General features: G+C 43.5%; 1 protein-coding gene across 1 annotated transcript in view; it reads right to left on the bottom strand.

The window, feature by feature from the left end:
* Nucleotides 1–22,997, bottom strand: part of LOC124613587 (G-protein coupled receptor 52-like) — a 177,232-nt gene extending 154,235 nt beyond the window's left edge. The window contains exon 1 of the mRNA XM_047142303.1: nucleotides 22,616–22,997. Coding sequence (XP_046998259.1) covers nucleotides 22,616–22,997 — 382 coding nt within the window. The remainder of the gene's footprint in view (nucleotides 1–22,615) is intronic.
* Nucleotides 22,998–24,768: the final 1,771 nt, after the last annotated feature.

Raw genomic sequence — 24,768 nt, 5'->3', positions numbered from 1 at the left:
AATCGAGGACACGTGAAATTGGAGTGCTCGTTGTAAGTTCTTCGTTTAAGTTAACAATTTCGTTGGACGACGTAGAAATCAACATCCAGCTTCTATTCAGTAATCTGGGCTTGCAAGTTGATTATTTCATTCCTTTTCCACTCATTAAATAGTATCTTGCGTCAAATGGAACTGCGTGTTCCAGAGACCTATTCATGTCTTAAACATCAATTATGTATATATGCAGACTTAAGTGACGAATGAATACTTGTATCACAGCAGCCAGGATTCGAATCCGTGTCTCCTGCTCACTAGACATATGAGTTAACCATTACATTTATCGGAAGTGCGCCAGCGTGGCGTAGCGATTAGCGAATCTGCCTAGCAAGCAGTAGACCCGGTTTCTAATTCCAGCCTTGGTTCAAATTTTCATTCGTCGTTTCAGTCGTATGTACTTAATATCATTTGCATTAATACAAATGGGTGCTGGCTTTTTTCTCGTCTTTTGTATGTGGATGATCATGTAGTATAATGTGGTCTGTTCAAGAGTACTTGCAATTGAGACATGACACTTTCTATTCTTTCTGAAAAATGTGTATTAATTATATTCATAAAATTTGGGATGCTTACGGAGTTATTTTTTACACTTCTAGTGTTTATTGAAAACTTTACGTGTGTTAACTCAACAACTGTGTTCTCGTAGGAACTAAGTTTCGGTTTTAGTATATATCAAGCATAGAGAGAATAAATTACCCCGGGATTCCATCTCCACCCAGGTCGAAAGCCACCCTCTTACCTATCGCCATCCTGACGACATCATCCACGCCTCGTCCTTCCTTCAGAAGGTAATTACTGACGCTGTGGAGGCCCATGTTCCTACTAAAACCATCCAACCACACCGTCCCACTCTCCCTCCGCGGGATGGCCTCCTCCTCCGTGAATCCCGCCGCCTCTATCGCTCCTTCCTGCGCACTCGTGACAGGGATACACTCCAACGCCACCGGCAAATACAGCGACACGTACGGAACCTTATTACAGCAACGAAACGCCGCGACTGGGGCCAGACCTGCCCGTGACTCAACGCCACCCTCCCAATCAACTCCTCCAAGTACTGGTCCGCCTTCCATCGTCTTACTGGTTCCCTTTCCGCTCCCCACTACCCCCTTCTCCATAACGATCGCCCCCTTCCTGACAACCTCAGTAAGGCCAACCACTTCGCTTCCCACCTTTCTGAGGTCTTCTCCATCCCCGATGATCCCCACTTTGATTATTCTCTTTTCCCCACAGTCATGGAACGTGCCGATACTTGCTCCTAGTCTCCAGTACTTGGGGCAGTTGCCCCCCTCTGACGTAAAGACTCCCATCACAGTCCAAGACATTAAACTTATCCTCTGGTCCAAACGCAACACGGCCCCTGGTCACGACTGTGTCACCTACCGTCACCTTCGCAAAAGCCCCTATTCCTTCCTGACTCTCCTCGCCCATCTCTATAATGTCGTCCTCTCTACTGGCTTCTACCCTGACCTGTGGAAGACCTCCCACGTCCTCTTATTCCTCAAACCCAACAAACCCCCTTCTGCCGCCTCTTCCTATCGTCTGATCCGCCTCACCTCCATCTTCAGTAAGGTCTTTGAATCCATCCTCTCCCACAGTATCCATCAGCACCTTGCTCAACACCACCTCCTCCCCATTACCCAGTGTGGCTTCCGACCCTCCTTCTCTGCTGACGACCAACTCCTCAACCTTGTTCACGTTCTGTCCCTCCAGCTCAACTCCCGTCGCTCCGCCATTTTTGTTTCCCTTGACCTCCAAAATGCCTATGACCGTGTATGGCATCCCGGTCTCCTCTTTAAACTCCAAACCTACGCCCTGCCTATCAATTTTGTCCGTCTGGTCGCTTCCTACCTCTCGCACCGTCCTTCCTATGTCACCCTCCACAACACCAACTCCCGTATCTTTTATCCCACAGCTGGCGTCCCCCAGGGTTCTGTCCTCTTCCCTCTCCTTTATCTCTTGTATACAGCTGATATGCCCAAGCCACCCTCACCAGTCCACCTTCTCCAATATGCTGATGACACTGCCTTCCTGGCTCTCTATCCTACCCTTCAACGGTCTCAACATACCCTCCAAACCCACCTTAACCAGTTCACCACTTGGTGTAACCAGTGGTTCCTCCGTCTCAACCCCTCCAAAACCCAGGCAATCATCATAGGCCGCACCACTCACTCCTTTCGCCTCCATGATTTCTACCTCACCCTTTATGGTCGTCCTATCCAACTCACCCCCACCCTGAAATACCTTGGCCTCACCCTTGAGCAACACCTCACCTGGACCCCTCATCTCCTGACCATCCAGCAGAAAGCCCATTCCCGCTCCGCCTGCTGAAACTCCTGTCTGGCCGGACATGGGGATTGCATCCTTCTACCATCCTCCACACCTACAAATCCCTCATCCGTCCTATCCTCTGTTACGTCAGTGTCGCCTGGATGTCCGCCCCCACCTGCTTTTACAAGACCCTCGAAATCATTGAACACCATGCACTCCGCCTTGCCTTCCGTATCCGCCTTCCTTCCCCCACACGGCTCCTGTATGAACTGATCCCCTTCCCCCACCTCCTCCTGTTCCTCCAACATCTCCGCATCCTTTACATTGTTCGCAGGCTTGATCCCCTCCACCCTCTGGTTTCCTCCTTCCTCTCCACCCCCCGCCCATTGCCGCGCCTCTATCACTGTATCCCTCCCCCTCTCCACCTCCACACCCTCCATCTCCTTCATCAGGGCAATTTCCAACGCCTCCCCCTCCCGGATGACGAACTACACTGTGACATCTACCCTTCGTTCCAACTATAACCTGGCCTTATTCACCCCCCCTCCCCAGGGCCCCCTTTTCCTCTTTCCTCCTTCTCCCAGAGCGGATTTTCCTTCGTCCGCCCCTCCCCTGAGACCCTGCACCCCATACTTGCCTCTTTCCTTCCCACATCCCTCCCTACCTGGCCCTCTTACGCGCGCCCCCCGCTCACCTCCCCCATCTCTTCCCCTCCCTCCCTTCTTCAGGTCTCCCTCATCTCCTAGCGCCTGGCAGATCCTCTGTATTGATCATCATCAGTGTGCCACATCAGTGTTGTATTTAGTGCTGTTTCCCGTGTGCGTCTAGAGGTATGATTTTAATTGTGTACTGCCTTGAGGTTCGCCGTCAGTGTTACGTTATGTGCGATGCCATCCGTCGCTACCTTTATGCTCCTGTCGTACTGTGCCTTGTGTTCTTTTAACTGTCGCAATGTGTGGCTTTTTGTGTGTGCTACTTTTAAATAGTTTTTTATCTCCATTTTACAGTCACCCCGTTTTTTGTCTATTGCCTTCCATGATGTTCCCCCTTTTATATATCTATGTTCACCTCATTCTCTCCTTTGCTGTTTTTAAATGTCTTCTATTGTTTTGTTCTATGTCCTTCGGCTGAAGAGCGGCGCCTATGCTGCTGCCAGCCCGCCCCGATGGGGAATTGAAATACAATAAAGAAAGAAAAAAAATAAATTACCTTCAGCAGTTGTGGCATTTTCTTATGTTTGAACGAAATTTTCCGGTAGTCAGGTAAGTTCGCTTTCCGGTGGAACATCAAGGCCACGTGGTTCCATCGACGGAGACTTTAATATTTTGTTACAACACCAGCTGAAACCATTTCAGTTTCTCAGGCATTGTAGGCTATAGAATGAAGAAATACTTGCCCTGGACGAATTATAACTGTAAAGTGTAATTATGGTTCAAATGGCTCTGAGCACTATGGGACTTAACATCTGTGGTCATGAGTCCCCTAGGATTCGAACCTCCGACCGTAGTAGTCGCGCGGTTCCGGACTGAAGCGCCTAGAGCCGCATGGAAAGAGTAATTTACAGACACAGGTAGAGAGTAGGAACAAGAGATATGTTGTAAGGATTATGGTTTCAATTTTGTCTTTTCCTTTGCGCTACGAGAAAGTTCCTTGTCACTAAGAGATCTGAAAGGAAATTAATCTACATTACATCTACATCTGCATGATTACTCTGCGGTTCACATTTAAGTGCCTGCCAGAGGGTTCACCAAACCGCCTTCAAGCTGTTTCTCTATCGTTCGACTCTCGAACCGCGCGCGGAAAACACGAACACTTAAATCTTTCCGTGCGAGCTCTGATTTCATCTGCTTTATTATGATGAGTATTCCTCCCTATGTAGGTGTGCGCCAGTAAAATAATGTCAGACGCTAAGGATAGAGTTAATGATTGAAACTTCATCAGAAGATACTGCCGCAACGAAAAATACCTTTGTTTTAATGATTGCCACCCCCAGTTCTCGTGTCCGCGACGCTCTCTCCACTATTTCGCAACAGTACAAAACCTGACCTTGTTTGAACTTTCTCTATGGTCTCCTTCGATTCTATCTGATGCGGACCCCACACTTCACAGCAATACTCCAGAAGAGAAAGTACAAGCGTAGTATAGGCAGTCTCTTTAGTAGACCTGTTGCATTTTCTAAGTGTTATGCCTATAAATTTTAGTCATTGGTTTGCTTCACCCTTAGCCTTATGTATATGACCATTCCATCTTAAGCTATTCGTAATTGTAATCCCCAAGTATTTAGTAGAATTTACAGAGCTTAGATTTTCATGATTTATTGTGTCACCGAAATTGTGCCGAGTTCTTTTGGTACTCATGTGGATGACAACATTTTTTGTTATTTTGAGTCAACTGGCACTTTTCGCACCCTACAGATATCTAGTCTAGAAGGTTCTGCAATTTGTTTTGATCGTCTGATGACTTTACAAGACGCTAAATGATATCATCGTCTACAAACAATCTGAGTGCTACTTAGATTATCTCCTATGTCGTTGATATAATTCGTGAATAGCAGAGGGCGTACAACTCTTCCTCGGGGAACAGACAGATATTACTTCTATTTTACTCAATGACTTTTTGTCAGTTACTCAGAACTGTGATATTTCTGACAGGAAATCATAAATCCAGTCGGACAGATGAGTCGATACTCCACAGGCATACAATTTGATTAGAAGTCACTTCTGAGGAACAATGTCGGAAGCCTTCCGAAAATATAAAAATATGGAATCAATCTGACATCCCCTGTCGATAGTGCTCATTACTTCATGAGAATAAGAATGATATTGTTTGCATTCGTGTTGGCTGTTTGTCAATAACTCCTTTCTTTTTTTCGAGGTAGTTCATAATGTTCGAACACAGTATATGGTACAAAACCCTACTACTAATCGACTTTAGCGATATGGGTCTGCAATACAGCAGGTTACTCTTATTCCCTTTCTTGTGTATTGGCGTGACTTGTGAAAATTTACAGCCTTTAAGTTCGGATCACTCAACGGGCCATCGGCTGTTTATGATTACTAAATAGGGAGCTATTGTATCAGCGTACTCTGAGAGGATCTTGAATGGAGTAGAATCGGGACCGGAGGTCTTGCCTTTATTAAGTGATTTAAGCTGCTTTGTTACACCGAGGATATCTACTTCGAAGTTACTCATGTTGGCAGTTGTTCTACGCAAGAATTTTGGAATATTTACTGCGTCTTCTATAGTGAAGGGACTTCGAATAACCGTATATAGTAACCCTGCTTTAATGGCACTGCCATCAGTAACATCATCATTGCTATCGCGCAGTGAATGTATTGATTATATCTTTCCGCTGGTGTACTTCACATACGACCAGAATATCTTGGGATTTTCTGGCAGATTTCTAGACCGAGTTTCGTTGTCGAAAGTATTAAAAGCATCTCGTATTGAAGTTCGCGTTACATTTCGAGATTCCATAAAACTTCGCCAGTTGCGAGACATGTGCGTTCCTTTAAATTTAGCGTGCTTTTTGTCGTTGCTTCTGCAACAGAGTTCTGACCTATTTAGTGTACCGTGGGGGATGAGTAAATCTCTTATTAATTTATTTGATACATGTCTCTCAATAACTGTCGATACTCTTTCTTTGCATTTAAGGGGGGTAGGACGTCATACGGGCCGACTTGGAGCAGGAGAGGCATCACAGGACATTTTAATTTCCAGTGTCTATAATTTTACAAATAAATTCATAAAGCTTTGTCAGCAACACCAGGAAGGATTCAGGATTCACACTCGTTGCAGTGGAAGTTCGAAGACATAACAAAATAAATTTTTTTTACGTGCGAAAATTCATCATATTTTCACTTACTAATGGCTGTATTTGTTGCTATAGGTACACTTTTCTTCATAAGTTAGAGAGATTCTTCGATGAATTTTGCACAGCATACATACCATAGTCAAAGGTGTATGAAACTCTAGAATTTATTAAATTTATGAAAAAACGAATGAACTGTTATATTTTAAACTTCATGTTTAGAAAAAACACAAATTTTATAGTTAGTTACCTCAATTTTTACCACAGTTTTTAATAGATTTGGAAAATTCTAGAGTTTCATACACCTTTAAGTATGGTTTGTATGCTTTGCAAAATTCATCGAAGAATCTCTCTTACTTATGAAGAAAAGTGTACCTGTAACAACAAATACTGCCACTAGTAAGTGAAAAAAATGATGAAATTTCACATGTAAAAAAAAAAAAAATCATTTCGTTATGTTTTCGAACTTCCACTCCTATGAGTGTGAAATCTGAATCCTTCCTGGTCATGCTGACAAAGTTTTATGAATTTACTTGTAAAAGTATAGACAGTGGAAATTAAAATGTCCTGTGATGCCTCTCCTGCTGCAAGTCGGCCCGTTTCACGTCCTACCCCCCTTAAACCACATCTGGTCTAAGCTTACATACTCAGTTTGGAAGGCGAGGAGACTGTCTTTCAGGACGGCCTCAGGATATTCGGATTGCATTTGTTCACTTACGGATTAGTTTTTATAGGACGAGAAATATTTCAGCGCATTGAAAACTGGTGTAATAGTCTTATCAACTCACGGGCTAATGTTAAAGCAGTGACAGGCTTTCAGAGTGGTGGAGGGCTTCCGGCGATAAGGCACTGGGCGCGTCTGGAGCTCGGTGTGACGTGGGAGCAAGGTGGGTGGTGCCCCAGTGCCTGGGCCAGCAGGTGGGCTGGGACAGGAGTAGGCACGGGAAGCAGCCGCGGGCTGCCCGGGCTCATTACGGCCGCAATTAGTGGCACCGGACACGCAGGCCTCCTCCCCGCTGCCCCGCCAGCGCTTCCCTCCGCTGGCGGCCGTCTGTCTGCCGCCACTGCGCTTTCTACGTGTTTCCTATTGGCGCCTTGACATTTCGTAATGAGCACCAATATATCTGTTCCTGGAATATCACTCTACTGGCCATTAAAATTGCTAGACCAAGAAGAAATGCAGATGATAAACGGGTATTCATTGGAAAAAATATATTATCCTAGAACTGACATGCGATTCCATTTTCGCGCAATGTGGATGCATAGATCCTGAGAAATCAGTACCCAGAACAACCACCTCTGGCCGTAATAACGGCCTTGATACGCCTGGGCAATGAGTCAAACAGAGCATGGATGGCGTGTACAAGTACACCTGCCCATGCATCTTCCAGACGATACCACAGTTCATCGAGAGTATTGACTGGCGTACTGAACCATGGACCTTGCCGTTGGTGGGGAGGCTTGCGTGCCTCAGCGATACAGATGGCCGTACCGTAGCTGCAACCACAACGGAGGGGTATCTGTTGAGAGGCCAGACAAACGTGTGGTTCCTGAAGAGCGGCAGCAGCCTCTTCAGTAGTTGCAGGGGCAACAGTCTGGATGATTGACTGATCTGGCCTTGTAACATTAACCAAAACGGCTTTGCTGTGCTGGTACTGCGAACGGCTGAAAGCAAGGGGAAACTACAGCCGTAATTTTACCCGAGGACATGCAGCTTTACTGTATGATTAAATGATGATGACGTCCTCTTGGGTAAAATATTCCGGAGGTAAAATAGTCCCCCATTCGGATCTCCGGGAGGGGACTACTCAAGAGGACGTCGTTATCAGGAGAAAGAAAACTGGCGTTCTATGGATCGGAGCGTGGAACGTCAGATCCCTTAATCGGGCAGGTAGGTTAGAAAATTTAAAAAGGGAAATGGACAGGTTAAACTTATAGTAGGAATTAGTGAAGTTCGGTGGCAGGAGGAACAAGACTTTTGGTCAGGTGAATACAGGGTTATAAATACAAAATCAAATAGGGGTAATGCAGGAGTAGGTTTAATAATGAATAAAAAAATAGGAGTGCGGGTAAGTTACTACCAACAGCATAGTGAACGCATTATTGTGGCCAAGATAGACACAAAGCCAATGCCTACTACAGTAGTACAAGTTTATATGCCAACTAGCTCTGCAGATGATGAAGAAATAGATGAAATGTATGACGAGATAAAAGAAATTATTCAGGTAGTGAAGGGAGACGAAAATTTAATAGTCATGGGTGACTGGAATTTGTCAGTAGGAAAAGGGAGAGAAGGAAACATAGTAGGTGAATATGGATTGGGGCTAAGAAATGACAGAGGAAGCCGCCTTGTTGAATTTCGCACAGAGCATAACTTAATCATAGCTAACACTTGATTCAAGAATCATAAAAGAAGGTTGTATACCTGGAAGAATCCTCGAGATACTAAAAGGTATCAGATAGATTATATAATGGTAAGACAGAGATTTAGGAACCAGGTTTTAAATTGTAAGACATTTCCAGGGGTAGATGTGGATTCTGACCTCAATCTATTGGTTATGAACTGCAGATTGAAACTGAAGAAACTGCAAAAAGGTGGGAATTTCAGGAGATGGGACCTGGATAAACGGAAAGAACCAGAGGTTGTAGAGAGTTTGAGGGAGAGCATAAGCGAAAAATTGACAGGAATGGGGGAAAGAAATACAGTAGAAGAAGTATGGGTAGCTCTGAGGGATGAAGTAGTGATGGCAGCAGACGATCAAGTAGGTAAAAAGACGAGGGCTAATAGAAATCCTTGGGTAACAGAAGAAATATTGAATTTAATTGATGAAAGGAGAAAATATAAAAATGCAGTAAATGAAGCAGGCAAAAAGGAATACAAACGTCTCAAAAATGAGATCGACAGGAAGTGCAAAATGGCTAAGCAGGGATGGCTAGAGGACAAATGTAAGGATGTAGAGGCTTGTCTCACTAGGGGTAAGATAGATACTGCCTACAGGAAAATTAAAGAGACATTTGGAGAGAAGAGAACCACTTGTATGAATATCAAGAGCTCATATGGCAACCCAGTTCCAAGCAAAGAAGGGAAGGCAGAAAGGTGGAAGGAGTATATAGAGGGTTTATACTAGGGTGATGTACTTGACGACAATATTATGGAAATGGAAGAGGATGTAGATGAAGACGAAATGGGAGATAAGATACTGCGTGAAGAGTTTGACAGAGCACTGAAAGACCTGAGTCGAAACAAGGCCCCGGGAATAGACAACATTCCATTAGAACTACTGATGGCCTTGGGAGAGCCAGTCATGACAAAACTCTACCATCTGGTGAGCAAGATGTATGAGAGAGGCGAAATACCCTCAGACTTCAAGAAGAATATAATAATTCCAATCACAAAGAAAGCAGGTGTTGACAGATGTGAAAATTACCGAACTATCAGTTTAATAAGTCACAGCTGCAAAATACTAACGCGAATTCTTTACAGACGAATGGAAAAACTGGTAGAAACGGACCTCGGGGAAGATCAGTTTGGATTCCGTAGAAATGTTGGAACACGTGAGGCAATACTAAGCTTACGACTTATCTTAGAAGAAAGATTAAGAAAAGGCAAACCTACGTTTCTAGCATTTGTAGACTTAGAGAAAGCTTTTGACAATGTTAACTGGAATACTCTCTTTCAAATTCTGAAGGTGGCAGGGGTAAAATACAGGGAGTGAAAGGCTATTTACAATTTGTACAGAAACCAGATGGCAGTTATAAGAGTCGAGGGGCATGAAAGGGAAGCAGTGGTTGGGAAAGGAGTGAGACAGGGTTGTAGCCTGTCCCCGATGTTATTCAATCTGTATATTGAGCAAGCAGTAAAGGAAACAAAAGAAAAATTCGGAGTAGTTATTAAAATTCATGGAGAAGAAGTAAAAACTTTGAGGTTCGCCGATGACATTGTAATTCTGTCAGAGACAGCAAAGGACTTGGAAGAGCAGTTGAACTGAATGGACAGTGTCTTGAAAGGAGGACATAAGATGAACATCAACAAAAGCAAAACAAGGATAATGGAATGTAGTCAAATGAAATCGGGTGATGCTGAGGGAATTAGATTAGGAAATGAAACACTTAAAGTAGTAAAGGAATTTTGCTATTTAGGGAGTAAAATAACTGATGATGGTCGAAGTAGAGAGGATATAAAATGTAGACTGGCAATGGCAAGGAAATCGTTTCTGAAGAAGAGAAATTTGTTAACATCGAGTATTGATTTAAGTGTCAGGAAGTCGTTTCTGAAAATATTTGTATGGAGTGTAGCTATGTATGGAAGTGAAACATGGAAGATAACTAGTTTGGACAAGAAGAGAATAGAAGCTTTCGAAATGTGGTGCTACAAGAGAATGCTGAAGATAAGGTGGGTAGATCACGTAACTAACGAGGAGGTATTGAATAGGATTGGGGAGAAGAGAAGTTTGTGGCACAACTTGACTAGAAGAAGGGATCGGTTGGTAGGACATGTTTTGAGGCATCAAGGGATCACAAATTTAGCATTGGAGGGCAGCGGTGGAGGGTAAAAATCGTAGAGGGAGCCCAAGAGATGAATACACTAAGCAGATTCAGAAGGATGTAGGTTGCAGTAGGTACTGGGAGATGAAGAAGCTTGCACAGGATAGAGTAGCATTTAGAGCTGCATCAAACCAGTCTCAGGACTAAAGACCACAACAACAACAACTGTGACGAGCCAGTTCCTCGGCCACCATTGACCAGACGTTTTCAGTTGGTGAGAGATCTGGAGAATGTGCCGGACGGGACAGCAGTCGAACATTTTCTGTACCCAGAAAGGCCCGTACAGGACCTGCAACATGCGGTCGTGCATTATCCTGCTGAAATGTAGGGTTTCGCAGGGATCGAATGAAGGGTAGAGGCACGAGTCGTAACACATTTGAAATGTAACGTCCACTGTTCAAAGTGCCGTCAATGCGAACAAGAGGTGACCGAGACGTGTACCCAATGGCACCCCATACCATCACGCCGGCTGATAAGCCAGTATGGCGATGACGGATACACGCTTCCAACGTGCGTTCACCGCGATGTCGCCAAACACGGATGCGATTATCATGATGCTGTAAACAGAACCTGTATTCGTCCGAAAAAATGACGTTTTGCCATTCGTGCATCCAGGTTCGTCGTTGAGTACACCATCGCAGGTGCTTCTGTCTGTGACGCAGCGTAAATGGTAACCGCAGCCATGGTATTCGACTTGATAGTCCATGCTGCTGCAAACGTCGTCGAATTGTTCGTGCAGATGGTTGTTGTCTTGCAAACCTCCCCATCTGGTGATTCAGGGATCGAGACGTGGTAGCACGATCCGTTACAGCCATGCGGATAAGATGTCTGTCATCCCGACTGCTAGTGATACGATGTCGTTGGGATCCACCACAGCGTTCCGTATTACCCTCCTGAACCGACCGATTCCATATTCTGCTAACAGTAATTGGATCTCGACCAACGCGAGCAACAATGTCGCGATACGATAAACCGCAATCGCGATAGTATACAATCCGACCTTTATCAAAGTCGGAAACGTGATGGTACGTATTTTTCCTCTTTACACGAAGCATCACAACAACGTTTCACCAGACAACGCCTGTCAACTGCTGTTTGTGTAAGAGAAATCGGTTGGAAACCTTACTCATGTCAGCACGTTGTAGGTGTTCCCACCGGCGCCAAGCTTGTGTGAATGCTCTGAGAAGCTAATCATTTGCATATCGCATTATCTTCTTCCTGTCGGTTAAATTTCGGGTCTGTAGCACGTCATCTTCGTGGTATAGCAATTTTAATGACCAGTAGTGTACTTTTTGATGATTGAAATTATAATTCGATATTTTTCAAGAAAAAACTGAAGAATGAAAGTTTGAAAAGTTCTAAGGACCAAACATCACACTTATCAGGCGAATCAAGTAACAGTTATCTCTTTCTGTATGTAACATACCTGTATCCGAAAAACTGAGAACGTATTCTGGTATCATAGAAATTCGTTGCTTACCACATCACTGCAAAAATATACTCTAAGAAAAAAAAAAAGGGAGCGACGCACCACGAGAGAATTATCCGAATACGACGGAAACCGGAAGATGTCATGTGCATGTGCAAACACATGATAACTACTTCAGAAAAATTGAATAATTTATTCAACAATAACAGCAACGAAAGTTATGCAACACAATAATTCGCTGGTCTACCTCTGGCAATGAAATCATTTACCAGCTCAGCATTGATTGATAGAGCTGTTGGATGTCCTCACTAGGATTATCGTGCAAAATTCTATCCGATTGGCACATTAGATCGTCAGAATCCCGAGTTGGAAGCCCTGGCTATAATGCCCCAAACGTTCTCAGGGGAGAGAGCCGGCGATCTTGCTCACCTTGGTAGGGTTTGGCAAACACGAGGAAAATCAGTGGAAACGCTCGCCATATGTGGGCGGTAATTATCTTCCTGAAATGGAAGTCCGGGGTTGCTTGCCATGAAAGGTAACGAGACAGGGCGCAGAATATCGCAGGTGTACCGTTGTCTGTAAGGTTGTCGCGGATGGCGGAGTCCTACTATGAAAATAAATGGCGCCTTATACCATCGCACCTGGTTGTCAGACCGTGTGGCGGGAGACAGTCACATTTGTATCCCATTGTAGTCCGGGGAGCACCTTACACGTCATCGCTGCCCATTGAGGTTTAGTTTGAAACGCAAATTCTCACTTAAGACAATTCTACTACAGTCCATACGGTTCCAGGCAGGAGGCAAGAAGCGAAAGTTTATCTTCAACTTGTACAGAAAAGAGAATGCAGTTATGAGCCAAAGGAGGCAATATTTAAAAAGGGAGTGAGATAGAGCTGTAACCTTTCCCCAGAGTTATTCTATTTGTACATTGAGGTACCAGTCTCCGTGATAGAGATCCCTAACGCACGTCTGGGCTGCAGTGGTAGATCCAAAAGCGCGCCAGTTCGACTCTTTGTGGTGGATGAAAGTTTCACAGCATATGGCCGGTAAGGGGATGAGAGATGGTGGGTTAATGTTATTGATCATCAGTCTTTTCTCCAATGTCCTGGATTAAATTCCCGGCGTCTCTGTAGCGTCTCATGAAGTAGAGTTATGTGACAGTGTTGATGACGAATCGCCCGTCGGATGGGGACATTCAGCTTGGCGGGTCGCTTGGTGTTGTTCCAGAGGAATAGGCTGTGCGCCGGCACCCTTTTCCTTCTCGCATCATCTCTCAACACAAACACAGCACTGCACTAAACACACACACCATTATAGTCACCTACAATTGCAGATACACTTATACACACAGCTCTCATACTCCACGGACGGTAGAAGAAACTTATCCAATTAGACGACTTAATCTGACCCTTAGGGGTCTCACAGCGATTAACGCCTTACGACTTTACTTTACTTTTTACGCTGTGTGAGCTGTACAGGAAACCAAAAAGAAATTAGGAAAAGGAGCTAATATTCAGGGAGATGATGGTTCAAACGGGTCTAAGGACTATGGGACTTAACATCTGAGTTCATCAGTCTCCTAGATTTAGAACTACGTAACCCTAACTAACTTCAGGACATCACACACATCCATGCCCGAGGCGGGATTCGAACCTGCGACCGTAGCAGCCGCGTGGTTCCAGACTGAAGCGCCTAAAACCGCTCGGCCATAGAGGCTGGTCAGGGAGATGAAAATATATTTGTCGATGACATTGCAAATCTGTCAGAGATGGTAAAAGACTTAGGAGGAATGGGTAGTGTCTTGAAAAGAAGTTATAATATGAATATCAAAAAAAGTGAAATAAGGCTATGAAACGTAGTCGAATTAAATTTGGTGATACTGATGCTAGCACATTAGTAAATGAGACACTGGAAGTAGTGCTGCAGATGAAATCTGCTATTTTGGCAGCAATATGTCTGATGATGGCAGAAGTAGATAAGACGTTAATGTTGACTGGCAGCAGCGTGAAAAACGTTTGTGAGAAAGAGATATATGGTAAAATCGATTGTAAATTTAAATGTTAGGAATTCTTTCCTGGCAGTAATTGTTCAGACTATAGTCTTGTACAACGTAGGCGATAAACATTTCAGACGAGAATAAAAGCTGTTTTGAAACATGGTGCTACAGAACAATGATAAAGACTAAATGTGTACGTCGAGTAACTAATGAAGGGGTACAACGTGACTAGAAGACGGGATCGATTGACAGTACACATACTGAGGCATCAAGGAATTGTCAGTTTTGTGATGGAGGAAAGTGGAAGGTGCTGGTCGGTGTGGAGATGGTAAAAATTGAGGAGGGAACGGGAGGTCAAGCCTTTAATACAGTAAGGAAGTTTGTAGGTTGCGGTTACTTATGCAGTAATGAAGACGCACAGAGCAGAACAGAGTGGTTATCAGCATTAAACCAGTCTTTGGAGTGAAGACAACAACAACACTAACTGATATAGTTTCTAATTCTTTTTCTGATTAAAACGATGCATAGAGCCGGCTGCAGTGGCCGAGCGGTTCTAGTCGCTACAGTCTGGAACAGCGCGACCGCTACGGTAGCAGATTCGAATCCTGCCTCAGTCATGGATGTGTGTGATGTCCTTAGGTTAGTTAGGTTTAAGTAGTTCTAATTTCTAGGGGACTGATGACCTCAGCAGTTAAGTCCCATAGTGCTCAGAGCCATTTGAACCATTTTTGATACATAGTAAGATGAAATATGTCCACTTCCCATAATGTTGCTTCTAATGTAAGTGCTATTTTTCTAAAACATTTTTGGAAAATGACTATCAACAGCCGCCTAATAATGTATAAAACGCATGATTGAATATGAGAGCCGGCCGGTGTGGCCGTGCGGTTCTAGGCGCTTCAGTCTGGAACCGCGTGACCGCTACGGTCGCAGGTTCGAATCCTGCCTCGGGCATGGATGTGTGTAATGTCCGTAGGTTAGTTAGGTTTAAGTAGTTCTAAGTTCTAGGGGACTGATGACCACAGATGTTTAGTCCCATAGTGCTCAGAGCCATTTGAACCAATATCAGATGTTTTTATTTTAATGCAAAATATCAACCGGTTTCAGTCGTGGACCATCTTCACGGATAAGGGTTAAAATGGTTAAGCCACCGCATTACGTATGTCTTTATGTAAGTAATGTTTAGAGCATGTCATGACTTTCAATACACGACACAGGGCTTTTAAAAGCAAGCATACGAATGCTAATTGTACACAGAGCAGTATTGAAGAGAAGATCAGGACTTCTAAAAGTTCTGTGTTGTATATTGTTATTCATGATATGCTCTATACATTACTTACATAACGACGTATGTAATGCGGTGGCTTAAACCATTTTAACCCTTATCCGTGGCAATGGTCCAAGACCGAAACCGGTTGATATTTGTGTTTAAAATAAAAAAAAGCTTATGGTCAACCATGCATTTTATACATTACAATTTTTCTCTTTTCTGCTCTTGGTTCCTCATGTATAACATATATTGTGTAGATAGGAAAGATGCAAATTCTTATCCAAATTTTATTTTTCATATTCGTTATTATTAATTGAATATTTCCGGACTGTTGATAACAGCTGTGTACAAAGTTGACGCATTAACGTTTTGTTCAAAGAAATACTAAAAAATAACAATGTAGAAAAAAAATCATTGCACTTCAAAATATTACTACACTAATTTACACACCTTAATTGAATGCCCTCTATTTCTTTTTTCTAAAGATTACGTTTCCTCTTCTAGAAATTTTGTGTTTCAAAAGATTTTTTATTCAAATTTATTGTCGTCATCATGTATTGCGAATACATAGAAAGAAGAATCCTTTATTGTATGATTATATGATAGCGGAACAAACAGTGGTAGCAGTTACTTCCGTAAAATATCTGGGAGTATGCGTGCGGAACGATTTGAAGTGGAATGATCATATAAAATTAATTGTTGGTAAGGCGGGTACCAGGTTGAGATTCATTGGGAGAGTGCTTAGAAAATGTAGTCCATCAACAAAGGAGGTGGCTTACAAAACACTTGTTCGACCTATACTTGAGTATTGCTCATGAGTGTGGGATCGGTACCAGATCGGTTTGACGGAGGAGATAGAGAAGATCCAAAGAAGAGCGGCGCGTTTCGTCACAGGGTTATTTGGTAACCGTGATACCGTTACGGAGATGTTTAATAAACTCAAGTGGCAGACTCTGCAAGAGAGGCGCTCTGCATCGCGGTGTAGCTTGCTCGCCAGGTTGCGAGAGGGTGCGTTTCTGGATGAGGTATCGAATATATTGCTTCCCCCTACTTATACCTCCCGAGGAGATCACGAATGTAAAATTAGAGAGATTAGAGCGCGCACGGAGGCTTTCAGACAGTCGTTCTTCCCGCGAACCATACGCGACTGGAACAGGAAAGGGAGGTAATGACAGTGGCACGTAAAGTGCCCACCGCCACACACCGTTGGGTGGCTTGCGGAGTATAAATGTAGATGTAGAGGTAGATCCTGGAATATTATAATCTTAAAATATAATCCTTTCAAAAATCCATTGTCGTAGTTTTGTTGTTCTAATTTTTTTTAGTCCAAAATATGTGTACTTTCAGCAATAGGATGTTAGTTAAGGAAATATCTCAAATTAAATATTTGAACTTCTAGAAAAATCTTGGCTGGCTTTCGTAAATACCAGTGAACTTTGAAACTTTCGCTTCATTAAATAGAACCATGATTTATTCCAGTGTAAGGATATTTAAGCAATTATTAATCAAAATATCTTAACAGTCAATCTGTATATGTATTGTATCCTTCTCCTGTCGTTTTCGTTACTATTAAAGACGTTTTAGCTGTGTAAGTTCTCATTTCGTAGAAATTGAAGTACGCGCGTTTCCAAATAGGCGTCGTGCACAATGCCGCTCAGCCTGTATGTATTTACGTATTACGTAAAGACTAAATAGACTGCCTAGTGTTGTCATTAATTAATATTAAGGAAGTCAGTCGTGGAAACTGAAATCAAGAAACATATATTGTGCCTTTACCTACTGTCGTAGTGCGAAATTCTTATTACGGATGGCACCACACGTTGCTTTTTCAGGAGATATATGCCTGTGATATATCCAGATGTAAGCATAACGTCCGGCGTGGTAAATTTTTAAAGAAACTCTTTTTTACTTACTACCAATATAAAAGAATTTTGGTTATGGTCACGTAAGTACCAGTAAGTTAGGGCTAAAACACTATATACGTCCATATATTTGAACTAGACAAACAAAGAAATCATTATAACGTTACTCTTTTCTGTAAGAATTTACCGTAATTTGCATCTCAAAACGTGTTCAATTCCTGTAGTAGTTTCTAATCCCCTGCAATATTTGTTAGTGACAGGACGACTATGTTAACATTACAGCCGGTGGATATCAGATTGGCAAATCGACCTCTAGTAACCAAGTTTGCAGGTTGAAACGTATCTGAAGTCGGTGGCTGTACCATTTTCAGAGTCAGATATCAAAAATACGCCAGATTGTACAAACATACCGTCTCCAAATGAGTCTTGTTGTACATAGCGTGAACTCTAAAACCACAGACAATACTTTCTGAGTATTTTGGTGTATGATACCAAAGATCTACAGTTTTTTATTACAGAATAATTGAATTTATATTTCCTGTCCTCATTTACCTTTGTGTGCGTATTAGGCTGAAAATATCCGCAGAACACTGCCATTTTCGAAGTATTTGCTGTATATCTTTTCTAAAAAATAAAAGCTTGTTGCACTCGCTTACGATAGCTGCTACTGACGACAGTAAAGGCTACTTTACTGGTTATATAGGTTAATACTGTATTTTACGACTGTAATAAAACTCTTGTTAAGACCAAATGCGCTTCGCTTTATTTTAAAGCATCTTCAGTGGTTACTGCAGAAGTATACAGTCGCAAGAGACGGTATTAACTTACAGAACTTGTACGACTGCAACTGAGGAAAACGGAGGCCCTAAAGCAAAGTAGGTAACGCATACTCACTTTAATCTTTAGATTCACGTTAACAGACTACACAGCAGTAGGGCTAGTTTGCAATGGCACCCGTCGCAGCTCACATAGACTCCATGAGCAGCTCTTCCATTGCAGCCAGCGAACCCGTATATGTGCTGCATAAACGATAACTTTTTATCAATAGGACACCCTTTAATCAGTGGCATAATGAAATACTGGTCAAACACTAAAAAGTTTAACTATTCCTCTAGTAATAGAAGAACGCCACTGACAACGAAATCTTTTGAATGGTGAATGTCTTATGAAAATAAAATACAGAAATACGATGTCTTACCGGAATTCCAAGCACCATACAGCTACCAACAAGAAAATGTACTAATCTTTGATAAATTGAAGACTGAAATCGGTGTTTTGCTCAATACTGTTTTCCTGATTCTGACGGATGGATCCAAGACCGTCGATAGCGATGAAGTAGGATATGCAATATACAACACCGCACAAAATTTTCAAGCCTTATATTCTCTACATAAGGAGGCAACAATCTATTACGCAGAAGCCATTGCAATTAAAGAAGCAGTAAAGTACGGCAGATCTTGCAGACGAAGCAGTATGATGATATTAACAGATTCTCTCAAGGCACTAAGGAATCTTAAAAAACAAAAATGCAATAAAAGAGAGTCGCCTATAATTATAAACACTATTACAGAAGTTGTTACAAATTGGGAAAGAGAAACACTAACAAATTTCTTGTGGATTCCAGGGAAAAGTGCTGTCTTTCATAATGAAATAGTAGACAACTTACCGAAGCTAGTGGTGAAATTAGATGAAATCCTAAATGCGAAATGCTGAGCTTAATCAACGAAAAAGCGACAAACGACTGGCAGATGCAATGGGATTCGACGAAGGTGTCAAAAAGAGTACAATATGGCCAGCTGAAGCCTAAAATAGCGTCATCCCCTTGTTTTATTGATAGGAATAGGATCAAACGTTTCGTAACGACAATTACGACCATGCTCTTAAATCGTAGAAAATTCCTAACCCATCCGTTCAGAATAGGATTGAAAGAATCTCAGTTGTGCGATGTGTGCAATGAAGGAGAAGACGTGACTCATCTACTGTATTCGTATGCCAGATGCAAGACACAACAGCGCATTGGTTAAAGCAAAGGTTCCTCTTCCAACGACGGCTGCAGTGTAGTTTCAACACAAGTAGTTTGAAATAAGATGTGTAGCTACTTAAATATGTGTGATCGAGCTATATACGCACACTGTGTACTTGGTGCGTGTACTTTTGTATGTTGTGTTTTCTTTTTTATTGTTGTGGTGTAATCAGCTTATGAACAGTTTATAGTTACGGCATGTATAAATCACTTATTGCTACCCTAAATATCTTTGTAAATAACAATTAAGAAATTGTGTAGTGGAATAACCATTAAGAAAGATACTTTGTAAATGTGATTGATGGCTGTATGGCGGTGGCTAAATGCCAATAATAATAAAAATAAATGTTTATCAGTAAACCTAGCTACACAGCTGTCCGTAATATTTATCATACAACTAGCACTTCCGGCGGAACGTATCTGGGACAGATACGAGCGGCACTGAATGCAAGCTTGACAGCGAAGCGTAAAGTGGGCATTACCGTTGTCAACGGCAAGCACCGAATGTTTGTTTCTACGTAAGGCACAACACGTATAATGCTATGGCACTGACACCTGACACCGGCACAAGGAAAACAGTGATCAAAGATTACAAAAGTTTATTGACGAAGGAAAAAAACTGCATACTCCGACGATAATAGCAAAATCACAATTACAAAGTGTCAGAGGTATGAAGACTTGATAGTATTGTGATCCCAGAGTCTGATGCAGTAACACAATTAGGATCTTATTAGATCAATAAACTTGCATGGAAAATGTTCTAAGTCCGTTGAAGCTGTCCTGAATAACACCAACATAGGAACAGAACAATTTTTCCTGGATACTGTCTGACTGGACCACGGGAGACAGCGGCGAATGCTGAATACAGCAGCGTCAATCCCTACGATGGACTTCGAAAGCGTTATAAGACGGTGCGGTGAGTAGCACCCCCCTGGAGGCTGGGAGAGACTCCCGAAGCCGGAAGAACTGATCTTGGCAGTTCTGGTGCCGACCTTTATAGCGGCACAGTTTTCTGGTCACGTGCGTTGGAGACGTGAATAGGTCCCTTGGAAGGGTCGGCATCTGCTAACGCAGGTACCTCCGCCTGGTGTCCGTTCGTCACTGCGATAGGGCGAGTTCGTGACGCTGAGGTGTCCAGGGGCAATGTAGGCTGCACGGGTGCCTGAGGTGCCCGAAGGATTGCCGATCGCTAGTGTGGAGATTTCCAGTATAATACATACAACTAAAATTTGCGTTGTTGAGCACACATTTTCAGTGTGTTGCACATATAAAGATAAATCGTAAAAATTCAAACTAAATACAGTTACTCTGTAGCATACCACCGAAGACCATGTACCCATTACTCCAAAATATCCCTGAACATCCTCCGAAATTTTGTCGGTGGATTTCGGATTCAAACTGTACTTCGATCTCTCTCAATCAACATCATCGATTAGTATGTGGGTGACCATAAAAAAGGACAAATCAGGAATGTCAGTTTTCTTAATCTAACTTACAGTCTCAACTGGTAGGAACTATAGTTATGGTGGATATTATTCAGCGAGGTAAACATAAATGGTTCAGATGGCACTGAGCACTATGAGACTTAACAACTGAGGTCATCAGCCAACCTAAGGACATCACACACATCCATGCCCGAGGCAGGATTCGAACCTGCGACCGTAGCAGTCACGTGGTTCCGGACTGCAGCGCCTAGAACCGCATGGCCACCGCGGTCGGCCGAGGTAAACAAAGTAAGATTAACAAAGGGTGAAAGGTTACTGTATACTGCGCAACGTTTCATTTATCTCGTTTACCGATTAGCAAAGGGTTGTTTGTCGGTGTGGCGATCACATGAATATGGCTTTGTCATGCCTCTGCTGCTGAGATCGATTGTCATAGCACGGAAAAACATCTTAGTAAAGCTGGAACTACACGTGAATTTGGAGGTCGCCGCGGATCTTCCGTTCGCCGAAGCGGAGATAATTGCACAGGGCACAGCGGTTGCCTGCGACGTATCAGAAGGGTCGGGCGTGGAACGCAGAATACGGTCAGCTCACTTAAAGCTATGTGCAGGAAATCGACTCGCATCTATCTCAAAAGCCACTACGTTCTTAATCGAAGATGAGCGCATTTACAATCAGGCGACAGTTAACTCATTTGAGTGTGAACTTATTTCGGTTTGTTCGATTTACTTTCAAAGTAAAGCTACTTCTTGCCAGTAAGAGTGGTTATGAAGTTGGCTTGTTAGGGTAATTAACTCAGTATTTTCCCCAGCGTAGAAGATTTACGTGCTAGTAATGAAGATCACTTGCCTGTGCCTTCATCACACATTAGGCACTTAGTCCGTTGCAACAGTCAATTTCCTATAGCTCCTGTTAATTTCGCTATATATATAAATTAGCTGAAGGATAACATTTTACGCGACCTTGGTCAAACTTTCTCTGACGATTTCCTGAAAGAGGCTTATAAAAGTATAAAAGTATGGGGCGACTATAAATGATTCATTTGTTTTCAGAGATCCATATTTTCTAAAATATTACGTGCACTGCTAACACTGATGAGTGAATAGAACAGTGAACCCACTGAACTTGCATTGTGCCCACCAGTTGGGCTGATTCTCAGCGATAAAGGAACCTCAGTTTATCGGGAGAGGTCAATCGCCCTAATGTGAGAGGGTGAGACACCGAAAATCCTCATGAAATTGTGGTGCATGAACATTAATTTTATGTGTACAGTGTCACAGACGAAGATGTATTGTTCCTTATTTTCTTCTGTGAGAGAACTGTGATGGGTACCTCTTACTTTTATATATCACAGTTCTTGTTGTTTCCACAACTGACTGCTGATTACTAGAACTTCATCTTCAAACAAGACCGGGCACCCACTCACTGGAACATCGATGATCGTGACCAACTACATGACGTATTTTCACAGCGCTGGAATTGCTGTAGTGATGTAGGTAATGTGACTCTCTTCCCTAAGCCCCATGGACGCCTTGTGACTTTTTTCTTCTGGTGTACATGAAGCAACGTGTTTACGTACTCCCACTGCCAAGAACACTGGAATAGGTCAGAGAACGCACCTGTGCTACTGTGACAGGATGCTTCTACGAAAGCTATGGAACAAACTTGACTACCACTTGTACATGTGTCGTGCAAGCAGAGGCGCACTCATAGAACATTTGTAGAGAGTAAAGTGCAAACTTGGTCAGTATACGCTTCTATCCACGCATCAGTCATATTTGTACATGTAATACTTTGGAAAATATATAGCATTGAAAACGAATGAATCATTAACAGCAGCCCTATATGAGAGTAACAAGCAGACAGTATGCCAGGATTTCGTATAAGCTCAATAACAGCAACCAGTGTTCTAGAGTATAGCGTGCACTTGCCTCTGAAGTTGAGGAAGGTGGCTATGATGATGAGGTTAGCCATGATGATGGCGACGCAAGCCATGAAAATGATGACGGTGATGACGAGCGCCTCGAGGGTGGAGGGGTGCGGCAGCTCGGCCATGACGGCCACGGTGGCGTTGAGCTCGGTGGCGGCGGTAACGGGGGCGGCAGCCCCCACCCCCGCGCCCGCCGCGGCCACCAGGCCCTCGGCGGCGGCGGCCGCGGCAGCGGCGGCGGCGGAGGCGGCGGTCGACGCGAGGGTGGCGGCGCTGCTGCTGCCGACGACGCCGACGGTGCTCGTCGCGTCATCGGTGGGCCGCCACCCCTCCGTCGCCGTCACCGGCCACTCCGTTCCTGTCCATACATCCTCCTGCAACATCAACACCTGCTATTAGGACTCGCGCAAGATAACGTGGCACCGGAGCAAAATCACATTCTTGTCGTGAGTGTTGAGTGATTCCATCCCATTGTTTTGCAAGTGTGGCCGCCTCGTTGGCTGTAGCCTGACGATCTGTTCCCTTACTATATGTTTACAACAGGGTGTTCCACAATTCATTTTACACACTTCTAAAGATTGTAGACCAGACTTAGTAGATCTAACTTTACAAAGGAACCTACGGCCAGAAACGTCGTCAAAAGACGTTACAGAAGGTCAGAATCGTAGGCGTCGGCGCCTGCAATTGTAGAAATATTTACAGGATGATTCCGTGGTGATTTTGCAAACTTTCGAAGATGATGGAGAAGGATAAATGTATTAATTTGAGATACACTTTCCTGTAGCGGAAACGAGCAAGATGAAAGTTATTAGTGAAAACCGTTCTTATACCTCTGACAGTGGAATAAATGCACCTGTACTGCTTTTGCAAAGATTTTACGGTAGGTAACTTTCATAGGTGGTAGTATGCTTCAAAACCAGAAAAAATGTCCATGAAATGTGTATCTTAAGAGCTACGAGCACTCGTTCATACAGGAGATGTGTTCGACACTAATGAAGATGGAAAACTGCTCATAGATGCTCAGGTCTGCATTCTGAGGTAATGTTTATTGAACATTATTTCTTATATTGGTCCATACTAGCAACTCTGCAAGTTGCATACCCTACTTGCTTAGCAACAACAGTACCGGTGTGTGTATTGCATATTGTGTATTGAACCGTGGACGTAGAAACGACGGAGAGGCTTCGTCCAGCCGTAGCCCTCAGTGGTCCACAGCCCCACAAAAGACCACACCAGTCCCCCACCCCACTGGAGCCCCACACCGAACCAAGAGCTACTGTGCGGTTCGGCCCCCACTGTACCCTCCCGGCAACGTCTCATATCAGACGAGTGTAGCACCAAATGTTTGTGTGTTAGAATAATTATGGTGCACACGTACGTGGAGACAGTGTTTGTCCAACAACCGCCGACATACAGAAACTGAGGCGGAATAAGGGGAACCAGCCCCCATTCGCTGAGGCAGATGGAAAACCGCTTTAGAAACCATCCACAGGCTGGCCGGGACACCGAACCTCGAAACAAACAATTCGGGCGGATTCGTGCCGGAGACCGGCAAGCATTCCCGCTCGGGAAGCAGCGCGCTAGACCGCGCGGCTAGCCGGGCAGTTTACATACAGTACCGGTACACGTATTCCACTGTCAGAGGTATCGGAACGGTTTCCATTTTTAATTTCCGACTCGATCGTTTCCGAACCAGGGGCACATACCTCAAAGTGATAAATTTATCCTTCTCCATCGTCACTGAAAGTTTGTAACATCATCATCAAATCGCCCTGCATATACAATCATTTACAGGCGCCGGTGTCTGGAAATTTGACGCTATGTAGCGTTGTTGGATGACGTTTCAGCTTCGTGTGTAAAACTTGACCTTCTAATTCCACTCTACAACGTTTGCAAGCGTGTAACATGAATTGTGAAACATCCTGTATATACACCAAAAATAGTGTTTCATCACCCGATATATTGTGCAGGTTGAGTTTCTATTGTGACTGTTCCTGTACCTATCGTAAGGTCATCCCTGTAGTTGTATGCGTGCTGACTGGGTGTTGTGTGATGTCCTTAGGTTAGTTAGGTTTAAGTAGTTCTAAGTTCTAGGGGACTGATGACCATAGATGTTAAGTCCCATAGTGCTCAGAGCCATTTGAACCACTTGTA

The sequence above is a fragment of the Schistocerca americana genome, chromosome 4, assembly GCF_021461395.2.
Source record: "Schistocerca americana isolate TAMUIC-IGC-003095 chromosome 4, iqSchAmer2.1, whole genome shotgun sequence".
Taxonomy (NCBI): domain Eukaryota; kingdom Metazoa; phylum Arthropoda; class Insecta; order Orthoptera; family Acrididae; genus Schistocerca; species Schistocerca americana.
The sequence above is the reverse complement of the archived record's forward strand: the minus strand, read 5'-3'. Positions and strand labels throughout refer to the sequence as shown.